This window comes from Xiphophorus maculatus, chromosome 2, assembly GCF_002775205.1.
Source record: "Xiphophorus maculatus strain JP 163 A chromosome 2, X_maculatus-5.0-male, whole genome shotgun sequence".
Taxonomy (NCBI): domain Eukaryota; kingdom Metazoa; phylum Chordata; class Actinopteri; order Cyprinodontiformes; family Poeciliidae; genus Xiphophorus; species Xiphophorus maculatus.
In genome coordinates, this window is record NC_036444.1 from 19868898 (window position 1) to 19880955 (window position 12058).

Sequence of the window (12058 nt, forward strand, 5' to 3'; positions counted from 1 at the left end):
AAATGGTTATAATCCTCCTGTTTCAGTAACTATAGCTTGGTCACTAGACACTACTGTATTGTGAAACGTTGACCATAAATGAACTTTGTTTGGCATTGTTTCAGTTCCACACGTGGTGTATTTAGGCCTAATGTTGACTGTAGCAGGCTACCTAGACTCCTCTGTTCAAGGGGGACAGAAGCCATAGCAATAGCAATTTAGACTAAATTTAACGAATATAGGAAAGGCATGCAAGTTCAAAACCAGGTTTTCAGATGCCAATAAGCTGCATTTCCCTCCCAATTCTTTTTTTCTTTTGCATAATGACCAGTTGTGTGCACCACCTACTGACTGTAGGATTGACTGATTCACTGATTTGTGAAGTAGAGTAATCGTAACAGCTCTTTTTCTTCATGTTGGCCGCATTTTCTGTACTATTTATTTTTCTCATTTTCAGCACTGACCTTACTTGAAGGGAAAACTTAAGGCTTACAAAAACTTTGTATTTTCTGTCCTGGAGGGTTTACTAAGAAGCTGGTTCAGTTGTAAAGCAGGTTAAGTTAACCTTGTGCTATAGGTAAAGCACCTAATTTTCTTAACTAAATGATGCCTGCAGGTATATCTATTAGCAGGTTTAATTTTGCCTGCACTTGGTTGGGTACATTATTTTAAGTGTATTTGACAAGTTTACCAAAATATAAAAAATGTCATTCAACCTGCATTTGCTTTGTTTTACTTTTTACTTGTACTTTTCATTACATTACTTGAGTACATCCATTTTTACAGTAATTTCCATACTTAAGTACAAGAAGTTTCAGATACTTTAAGACTTTTACTCAAGTAACATTTCAGTCAGTGACTTCGACTTTTACCAAAGTCATATTTTGGAGAGGTACTTGTACTTTTACTTGACTCTGAGATTTCAGTACTTTATACAACACTGGTTAGTTAAAAACAATCAGCTGAGGCTATAATTGTCGCAGATCAACTAAAAATAAAAAGTAAAAAAACATTTATTTTGGTATTATTGTGACAGATTTCTTCTGCCTAGATAATATGATTTGCCCTGGTTTGATAGATGCACCATCTCACAAAACTCTCAAACTGGTTTCCTGGAGATGACAATGTGTTTATTGTCTGGTTTATCCCCTGGTCTCCATAGTCACTGGATTTCAGTTCAGCAGAACAACTTTGGGACGGCGGACCGAGGGATTCACATCAAGTGTCGATTCTGCAGGAACTGCATGATGGACCAAAATCCCCGAGGAATGTTTCCTTGTTGAATCTGGACATTAAAAAAAAAAAGAAGTCTAAGCAGTTCTGAAGGCCAAAGAGGTTTAACAAGATGCTGTCAAAGTTCGCTTAATAAACTGACTGGTGCATTATTTTTCTCATTTTAAGAAATATGAATTTTCTACATTTGCCAGGAAGTGTACATTCCTCTAATCATCCAGATGCCTACATACATCCACAGCACGGTGCTGTGTAAGGCTGGAGCTACCTACAGTTTCTCTGACGTCACTTGCCTGCAAATTACCAGTAATGGTCTTTGCAGTGTGTGAGTGCCCCCTAGTGGTTAAGTAGTTATTAGCTGACTGATGAGAAAAGAGGCTGGAAGTCCCTGTTGTCGAAGTCACTCCAAACTCGGCATGCTGAAGTGAGTAAAACCTCATCAGTGCAGACAGCGTCTGCTTAGAGCAGGGGTGGGCAATCCTGGTCCTCGAGGGCCGGTGTCCTGCAACTCTTAGATGTCTCCCTGGTCCAACACACTTGAATCCAATAGTTGAATCACCTCCTAAGTGCAGTCAAGTTCTCCAGAGTCCTGCTAATGACCTCATTATTTGACTCAGGTGTGTTGAAGTAGAGATACATCTAAAAGTTGCAGGAGACCGGCCCTCGAGGACCAGGATTGCCCACCCCTGGCTTAGAGCAATACGGAGTCATTTAAGCTGTTGCGGAAATGTTACTACGGTATGTCTTGACATAGTAGACATTTAAAAGTAAAACTCTGACCTAGCCTAGCTGGTGATTACATATGTGCTGCAGTATCAGGTGTAGAAAGGTTGTTCTTATTCCATTAAAGCTGCATATTATTATTGAATACCACAGGAATGCAACGCAGAGAAGCCCAGCAGTGTGACGCTCATAATGTGACGCTCACAAATACCAAACTTACTGAATATTACAGTGTATTGAATTCACAATTTACTGAAAGTAAAGTGTTCTGTAAATAAAGTAGAAGTAGATCTTTACGTCGTGAAAAAAGGATTAGAAAACGTTTGTTCCTTCTTGATTTTTGTGTGATATTTATTTTGATTTTTTGTTGGATTTTTTTTTTTGTATGATTTTTCCTCAATTCTTTTTACTTTACTCCGTAAAATACCAGAATTTTCATATAAACTTATAATTTTGTCTGTTTGATTGAAACATTTTCACCAATTAAATTAGATGTTTTTACCAGGCACAGTAATGGAGAAGCCTTTATACCAAACAACTTTTTTTACTTTTACTTGAGTGAACTTTATGTGGAGTACTGATACGCCTGCTTTGCTACTGTGGCTGTGATATTGTTGAGAAATTTAAAGATTAAATATGAAAATTAAACTTGAACCTAATCGATGACTGGCCTGAAAGCAGGGTGACCTGCAAGGCGGTCTTTTGAACTGAAGGATCAAATGCCACAGATAAGGATTTAATCTGTACTTTATCCTGTCTGCTTGTTCATTTACTTTGCAGCTCCTTTGTGTGCATATGCACTATAAGTCTCACATCCTGCTGGCAGCACTTTCCCACCACTTTCCCACCAGCCTCTCCCAGTTAAACCAGTGTGACCGAAGACATCAGAGGTAGGAATTTGTTCTCATTATGACGCTTTGTTTTATTTCTTCTTTACTAAATGAGGGGGGTTTATTTTGTTTAACAGTTATTTAACCAGGTGAGTTATGAAGAACAAATCCTTATTTGCATTAACGACCTTCTGTGGAGGTCGTTAATGCAAACATGTACGAAGATCAAGCAGCTCACTTTTACACTGAGCAACAAATTTCAATTTATTACTAACTAAAAGTGATCATACTTGTAGTAAGTGAGGGATATTTCACCATAATTAGCAAGAAGATTAAAAACATCTCTAAAGAGTTTGAATCTTGTAGCAGGAGATCCAGTTTTAATAAAATATTTCCAACTACAGCTCTTAAAAGTTTGTGCAGCTTTTAACATTTTAAAGTGTACACCACTGTTTTTATTTTGTCTGGTTTCCTGCTCTCTCGTCCTTACTGATAGCACTGACTGCTAAAGTTATTCCATATATACACTTTTTATAATTTTATAACTTTTATAATTTTGCCTTTTTATAATTTTTTACACCTACTCTTACATTTTACATTTTTTACAACTACCGGTACTCTTACATTAGCAACATCATAACTGGATTACTACAAACCTAAGGACCGTGGGATTCTCCTCTTTTTGACTTTGACTTTTTACTTTTATTTTTACTCAAGATGCCTGTGGACGATGTCGGCAACATTATACAAAGATGTATATCGGTAGAATTAAAGATTAATGATCTGCAGAGGAATTTCAAGGCTCAAGACAACAACCAGCTCAGAACGTCGCGTAGGTTTGAGTCAATAGAAAGGCAGATTCAGGTACTGGAAGGGAACGTCGCATTAAACATTCTTTGTGGCAACACAACTCTTCCTATAAATAACAAAGAGACTTCATGCCCTGCACCATGCAGCCCACCCTGGAATGATCTGGGAGCCAAACCGAAGCACACTGTGGATCTGACGAAACGACCAACGGTGATGACCCCTCACCTGGATGAATCAGCGTGGCCAGCTCTGAGCTGGAACCCACATCCAACTACAACACCTGCTGCTCCGAAGGACAATAAACGAGGAGAAACGTTTTCACCGGCCCCGTTTCGCAGGACCAAACGACCAGCCCGAGCCAAAACACGTTCCGACACCGAGGGGATCTCACTGAAAAACAGATTTGCTGCACTTCAACAAGAACCCGTGAGGGAAACTTCACCTTCAGACATCGGCCACTTCAAAAAAAAAGAAAAGAAAATAAAAAAGGGCATGCTGTGGTGGCGCAGGGGGTTAGCAAGAAGCCACAGATATGCCAAAAGTACTTATTGTCGGAGATGAGACAGTAAATGGAATCAGCGGTTCTTGCAATACCAGGAAAACCAGAGTCATGTCCTTTCCCAAATACAGTCATACACTGATATAACAGACAAAATACTCTCTCTAACCACAGATCAGCCGAATATTGAAACTCTACTTGTGTAAAACAACAATCGGAGATTCTGAAAAAAGACTTCACCATACTTCTGAACACTAAAGCTAAAGCTTTTTTTAGTGGCCCTGTTTCAGCAGCTGGATGGGGTGACCTGAAATACTCTCAACTGCTTTCTATAAACAAATGGCTGGTAAAAGCATGTGCTGCCAGCACAGTGACCTTCATCGATATCCATGGTATCATTATCTCTACGTTTCCACCTCTTCGGGCCTGACGGACGGGATAAAGCTATTCTCTGCAAACTTATTTAATTTAATCAACGGGAGCAACAGAACAACCGGCTGAAGGACTCCTGATTAGGATGGGACCCACCGCCTATCAGGAACAAGCTGTTCCTAAACAATAAAACATCAACTGGGAAAGGAGCGACTGCTCCCCCCCCTCCTCCCTGCTCTGGACCTATTGGATCACAGGCCTCATCTCATCCAGGCCAGGACGTCTCCACACCCCCACACACTCCTTCAGCGCCCCATTTGAACCAAGACTCTCCTTCAAAGGCCTCATCTCATCAAGACGAGGATAGCTCATCAGAAATCTCGTCACCTGAACTGGGTTTTCTTAACTTCAGTGAGAAACTGGATTGCCATTTTTCTCTGGGCACTTCTCTCCTGAGCTCCCATACAGCATGTTTCCCAGATAAAATTATTTTTTTCTTAGTGCTCAAAAAGCTAAACTACCTGACTCCAATTACCCAATTCTCCAATTGTTTCTGAAGCCTGAGATTGGGTGCCAGACATTATCTTTAGAGATACATTTACACCTGTCATCTTCCAGAATGCGTTTGCCCCGCCAGCACTACAAAACAGGACAGTACCTATCCGGATCACTAAAAGAAAACTTACAAAGAACAGAAAAATACAAAACACAGCATCCTGAAATCAGACCCATCTCGTTACCTAGAGGAACCGCAATCTCAGGAACTATATCTCCCACCAATTCACTCAAACTGGCTCTTTTAAAAATTTGATCGTCAACACCAAAAGCCTTACTAATTAATGACTTAATCACCCAGCGTAACATTGATGTTATGTTCCTAACAGAAACATGGTTGTATCCGTACTAATTGAATCAGCGCCTCAGAATTACAATGTTTTTAAGTGACAATAGAAAACATAAAAAAGGGGGAGGCCAGGCTTCAATATTTAAGAATATCATAAATTGTAACAAAATCTTACTGGGTTATTTTACCTCTTCTGAATATCTGGGTGTTGAGATAAAAGGCCATATATTTTATTTACACAAATAAATTTTGCTTGCTTGCTTGATTAAAAGCAGACATACAGATGCAGGTCTAGATTTGAAGTTGTAAACTTAAGTTTATTTCTAGCAGGGATGGAGATGGACATCTCTAGAGAGACCGTCCAATAGGAAGCTCAGATGCCAATGTTAACATCATTTGGGGCAAACGGTTGGTTCCAAAAATACTACCGCATGAACGATGCTATCATGTTCATATGGACCAAAATATCAGGAATGCTTCAGACATATTGTTGAATAAAAGCAGTACATAATAAAGTGGCCTGTTCAGTCGAGAACTTTCCTAATAGCTACCTGAAGCTGTATTATAATACTTGTGCTTTGCAAGCAGTAAGAAAAGAAAAGGTCAAGGGTTAGCCTTGCATTATCACAAGCTTTGCTTTGTCACAATGAAAGACTGTACAAGTGACGGCTCCACCCTCGCATCCTGAATCCTGACGGATTCTGACGGATTCAGGATGCGAGGGTGGAGCCGTCACATCCTGAACGGGTGTGACGGGTGTGAACAGGTATTTTCTCTTTTCCAGACCATTTTCTGTTTATGAGCGAAAATACCAGCAAATCAGCAGTTTCTGATATTGTTCATCTGGCAACACAAGCACGACATTCAAAGTAATTTAAATCCTATTTTTTCTACCTCACTTTAATCTTCCGCATGTAGTTTTCATTTTGATGCCCAAATGCATGACGCTGTCTGGAACTCATTGCAATTGAACATGTAGAATTTGTTTTAACAAGCAACTGATGAATTTCTAACTCCTATTTTTTGCAGAAGAAATACGTCTGTGCTCCACAAAGGATAAAAGAAGGCTGATATGGACTTCAGACTTTGAAGCCTAAATTAGCATAAAGTTCATGATGACTCTCCGTTGCAGATTCACCTTAATTCTCCTGGGCGTCCTGCAGGGGGCAGCAGTGGTGCTGTTTTATGACTGGTACACCAGGATCAGTCCCCGTCACTCTCCTCCCCCTGAAGGCCGCAAGGTTCACGTTTTGCTGCTGTCGTCATGGAGATCTGGTTCGTCCTTCCTGGGTCAGGTGTTCAGTCAGCACCCGTCTGTTTTCTACCTCATGGAGCCCGCGTGGCACGTGTGGACTAGAAATCATAAATCCGGTGCAAAGAGTCTCCGAGTGCCTGTGAGGGAAATGCTGTGGGGTTTATACAAGTGCGACTTCTCACTGATCAGAGACTACCTGCCAGGAAACCCTCATCTGTCCTCCCTTTTCATGTGGACCCGGAGTCAGGCGCTGTGCTCGCCGCCGGCCTGTCCCGTCAGATCAGCCAATGAGAGTCAGTGCAACCAAGCGTGTCACTCTGCAAGCCTGGACAAAGCGCAGGACGCCTGCGCTACATACACTCATGTGGTTTTAAAAGAAACTCGCTTCTTTGAGATGGAGTCCCTTCATCCCCTTCTGCAGGACCCCAACCTGGACCTCCGAGTGGTTCATCTGGTCCGGGACCCTCGGGCGGTGCTGCGGTCCAGGGAGGAGTCGGCCTACCTTCTCGACAGAGACAGCGTTATAGTTCTGGAGCACAGAAACGTGTCTGCGGCCGACAGGCAATATGAAGTCATACGAGAAATCTGCCGCAGTCACCTGGACATTTATGAGAGGGGGGTCTTCGGCCTGCCTCCGTTTCTGGAGGGTCGCTACAAACTGGTTCGCTACGAAGACGTGGCACGAAACCCACTAACAGAGTTGAATAGTATTTATGAGTTTGCAGGCTTAAGGATGACCTCTGAGGTGGAGGAATGGATCCAAAAGATGACGCATGGACGAGGGAAAGGCGGCGGGAACGTAGCTTTTAAAATCACCTCCAGGAACGCAGCTGAAGTGTCACAGGCTTGGCGCACCGTGCTGCAGCACAGCAAGGTCCAGCGCATTCAGGAGCTGTGCAAAGGCGCCATGTTGCTGCTCGGCTACAGGACGGTGGACAGCGAACAAGAACAGAAGAGACTCGATATCGACCTGTTAGACCCTGGGCATCCATAAAGAGTTCAGCTTCGAAGTTAGACCCAAAAAAAGTAGCGGTGCAGCGATTTACTGGTGCCGATTCCCTTAATTTTGCATGTTTGGATTATTGGTTTTCTAATTAATTATATCCGTGTAGAATTATAAATCACATTATAAACAAAAATAGTGAAGTCAAGAAGACTAACAACTTACTTGCAGCTTTGGTTTCTATCCTGCTTTGAACCGGGACACACAATGGCTTCAAATTGATATTTTAAATACAGCAGCTGCTCTGTGTGGAAATTGGTAATTAGATAATTTACATTCTGGCGCCACCTGCTGGTAAAATTAGTTTTCCAAAGTGAGACCCTAGAGCTGTTTTGCATGCTTAGTTTGTAGGTGTGCAGGTAAAAAGAAATGTACAATTTGTTTCTGTATTTCTTTTATTTATTTATATTCTTTTGGACCCTCATGATGATTTTGGCCCAAGTGACAAAAAGTTTGGAAACCAGAGCCACATACAAATCCACAATTATTGTAATGATGGTTAATAACAAGTATGGTAAAAATAATAATCACAACTAGCTACTATTACAGTAGCACCTGTGAGTGAAGAATGGCCAAAAATGACTAATAATGATGTTTTAAAAACATCATGTTATTAGTAACTTGATGTTTGACATTATGAACAAAATATGTCTTAAAAAATATCCATCAAAAATAAATCTACCAATGATTTACCAAAAACAAAAACAGATCTTTGGTGCTCGATTATTTATTATTTTTTGGTGAAGGGTTTCTATGGAAGTTTTAAAAGGATAACATTCAAAACCTCTATTTTTCCTTAAAAAGTTTTAAATATATACATTTTTTTCCATAATGGTCCCAAATTACCTTTAGGTACAGTATAAATTTGTGATTTTGTTCTTTATTGTGCCTTTTGTTGACTATTTTTCTTGGATTTCTATTTTATTATTTGCTTATTAATTCACTCAGTGGTTTCATTGGTTTTCCTGTGAGTAGATCTGTGCGTCCTGGACTTTGACCCTCCTCTGTGAATCCCTAAAATATTGCTGACTTTGAAATAAGGAAGTAAAGTCAAAATGTTCTTTTCCACTTATTAATTCAATTATTTAGTTATTTATGTTGAATAATTTCGATTTTGGTAAATGTTATGCCCTTGATACAGTTTTCACTCCAGTAAAACCACATTAAATGTTGTATTGTTGGAGGTTTAGCTGTCATACAACGTATGACACTCAACTCTGTGCAGCTGAAAGCCTAAGAAAAGGTTTAATCCTAATTCTGTAAAGTCCTGACAGGTTGTAAATTCTGGGTAAATTTTTACTTGCCGTATTGTTTCCTGTTAGGTTTTACATATTTATTTCAAACTAAATGTTGCAATCTGCGTCCCTCTGACTTCTTATTCAGCCTTTGACTAGACTTAGACTTAGACTTAGACTTGTACTTTATTGATCCTTTGGGAAGACTCCCTCAGGAAATTGAAGTTACCAGCAGCTCCCAGGCAAAAAACAAAGATAACTAGAAACTCAACATGCATATTTTGAATGCTCTGGTACAGCAATTTGTTTTCTTTTTTAATATCTGTTTTCATTTCCTCATGCTGAAATCATGTCAATACTTTTTCTTCCTTTTGAAGATACTTCTCATGTGCTGTATAATTTATGGTGTAAATTTACTATTTCGCAATGTGTAGGATGAGAAATAAATATTCCTTCTGAGAGCGTTTTAAAGACAAAACAGAAAATGTGATCAGATTCAATGCTAAATCTAGGTTTTCTTTTCCTGTTTTTTTTTTTTCTTTTCATGAAAATGACCTCAGGCATTAAACCTGGCACATAACTGGTTCATATTTCAGTAAATTTGTGAATATTCTGCCTATATGTGTTGCGAGAACTAAAGTTGAAAAGAATTGGAGAAAATATGTTGACACAAAATATTACTATGGGAACTTTGGTAGGAGCTTTTATCTTACCCAAGAGAGACTAGTGGTTATTCACAACGTATTTTGCGGGAGCTTCTCAAGGAACGGACTGAGGCTGTAACCCAAATTTCACATTTCTTGTGTCAAGCCACTCCTGAACCAGAGACAACAGAAGAGGAGTCTTGTGTGGACAAAAGAAAAAAAGAACGTGTCCAAAGCCCTTTTTCAGATGGAAGTAAATTCTGCATTTCATGTAATTCAATGTCATAACGTCTGGAGGAAAAGTGAGAGAGAATCAGGATCCACATTGCTTGCAATCCAGTCTAAAGTTTCCGCAGTGAATGATGCGGATGTAAAAGGATCCACAACCAAATTATCCAGTGCATGAAAATGAGCATGCTTTCCAAAAGTGATTTTTTCTATTTAAAACATTTGGTTTACATGATATTACAATAAATGATAGGTTTTAAATATTTCAGTCTATTTGTAAATGCATATATATTGAGTTTTCTCTTTGAAATGAGAATAACTATAGCACTTTTTCAAACGTTTCACATTTGTCGACATGCACCTTGTATTTTTGACTTTGCTCAAGAAATAAAAACTGATCAGAATCATTGTTGCTGTTGACTTGGACATAGACACATAGACAATTATCAGTCTATGGGACGATAAAGTCCTTCCTAGTGGCTAGACAGTTTGCGCCACCGTCCATTTACTGCGGGTTTGCCATGACAACATAACATGCAGTACGCCTGGCTTAAATAACTCAGTCAAATGAGATGTCAGGCCATTTGACTGTGTGAAGGTTTCTAGTTGTCAGAAATGTAGCAAAAACATGATTGGTGTACAAAGAGCCATTGGGGCATCTGAGCAGTTTTGGTGATAATCCAAGGCTCATTTCTTCTTAGTTGACCTCCATCTGAACTCCAGTGGAACCAGCAGATCTATGTCGAGTCTCTTCTGCTCTTTTTCGCTATCAACTGTCCGGTAGCCGAGCAGCGACATGGCCCCTTTGCACAGTTCCTGAATGCGTTTGACCTTGCTGTGTTGCAGCAAGGTGCGCCACGCCTGCGACACCTCGGTGGCATTCCTAGGGGTGATCTGGAAAGCCTCTTTCTTGCTGCCTTTCCCTTTTCCGTGGGTCACCTTGTAGATCCATTCCTCCATTTGTCTAGTTATCTTCAAGCCTACAAACTTATAAATGTCGTTCATCTCCTTCAGCGGGTTGCGTGCCACGTCTTCATACCGAATCATTTTGTAGCGACCTTTCAGAAACGGAGGTGGCTTCAGGATTGCTCTTTCATTGATGCGTACGTGGCTCCTGCAGATCTCCTGCATCACTTCATAGTTCTTTTCAGCCGCTGGTACGTTTCGGTGCTCCAGAATGATGGCGTTGTCCCTCCTCAACTTTTTGGCTGACCCCTCTCTCGACCGTATCACGGCCCGCGGGTCTCGAACAAGATGAACGACGCGGAGGTCCAGGTTTGGGTCTTGCAGAAGGGGATAAAGGGATTCCAGCTCAAAGAATCGTACTTCTTTAATGACTAGATGAGAGTATGCACGACAGGTTTCCTCCACTTTCTTCAAGTCCTGAGCATGGCATATCTGGCGGCACTGAATCTCATTGGTGGCCGTAAGGGGACAGGCCGGAGGCGAGCACAGTGCCCGACTCTGAGTCCACATGAACATGGAGGACACGCTGCGTTTCTCTGAAAGGTAGGAACCCATCACTGAAAAGTCACACCGGTATAAATGCCGTAAGAGATTCCTCACTGCTATTCGGTGAGCCTGCGCGCCAGACGTCGGCTTTTTGGTCCAAACGTGCCAAGCGGGCTCTGAGAGGTAGAAAACGGACGGGTGCTGACTGAAAACCTGACCCAGAAAGGATGAACCCGACCGCCACGAGGACAGCAGCAAAACGTGAACTTTGGGGCCTGCGGGAGCGAAGTTGCAAGGGTCCAAGTGAACGAACCAGCTGGAAAGGAGAACCACCGCCGCCCCGTACAAGATGATCAGGATAGTCACGGTTTGGGGGTTGAATCTGTTCTGGCGACCCATTGCTGCAACTTAATTTCAGGTCTCAGTTGATTTGAGGTTGCTGTGTTTTCTGTGAAAGAAAAAAAAGACAAAAGAAAAGCATGACAAACTGGTTCTTTTTTCTTAATGCACCTGCAGCAAATTACTCTACTTGAAAAATATGTGTTTTTGTTCAAGTTCAACACAGAGAAGCTAGAAATGGAGACGATCTCTCCTGATATTTCCACGTTTTTTCCCCCCAATGATTTATGTTTTACACATCCAGTATCACATTCTGACAGCAGGTCACCTTAAATAACCTTACATAAAATTATCTAGTTTTAACAATATTAAAAAAGTTATAAAGTTCCAACATACAACATTATCTTACTGCCCTTATTTATAGGAGCATCAATCAATCCTACTATTAAAATTTTCACACATACTCATTGTGTTTATTTATATATTTGTACAAGCTGATCTTTAATATCCATTTTGATGATACTGAGAAATTAAAAGTATGTAGATAATCAGTAAAAGCTAATAGCTAACATTTTTTCAGGTGAGGAATAAATTAGGACAGTTGTTACTACT

The 12058-nt window shown here is 40.6% G+C and overlaps 2 protein-coding genes across 2 annotated transcripts; one reads left to right on the forward strand and one right to left on the reverse strand.

Annotated features, from left to right (window-relative positions):
* Positions 1 to 2750: 2750 nt before the first annotated feature.
* LOC102232774 (carbohydrate sulfotransferase 6-like) lies at positions 2751 to 8816 on the forward strand. The gene is made up of 2 exons (XM_005816241.2): positions 2751 to 2825; positions 6320 to 8816. Exon 2 carries the CDS (start codon positions 6403 to 6405, stop codon positions 7537 to 7539), a length of 1137 nt encoding a protein of 378 aa, XP_005816298.2. The 5' UTR covers positions 2751 to 2825; positions 6320 to 6402; the 3' UTR covers positions 7540 to 8816.
* Positions 8817 to 10342: 1526 nt separating this feature from the next.
* On the reverse strand, positions 10343 to 11526 carry LOC102233035 (carbohydrate sulfotransferase 5-like). The gene has a single exon (XM_005816242.2). It carries the CDS (start codon positions 11504 to 11506, stop codon positions 10343 to 10345), a length of 1164 nt encoding a protein of 387 aa, XP_005816299.1. The 5' UTR covers positions 11507 to 11526.
* Positions 11527 to 12058: the final 532 nt, after the last annotated feature.

Coding starts and splice junctions, on each gene's coding strand:
- LOC102233035 (XM_005816242.2), bottom strand. CDS start 11,506: ATGGGTCGCCAGAACAGATTCAACCCCCAAACCGTGACTATCCTGATC.
- LOC102232774 (XM_005816241.2), top strand. CDS start 6,403: ATGATGACTCTCCGTTGCAGATTCACCTTAATTCTCCTGGGCGTCCTG.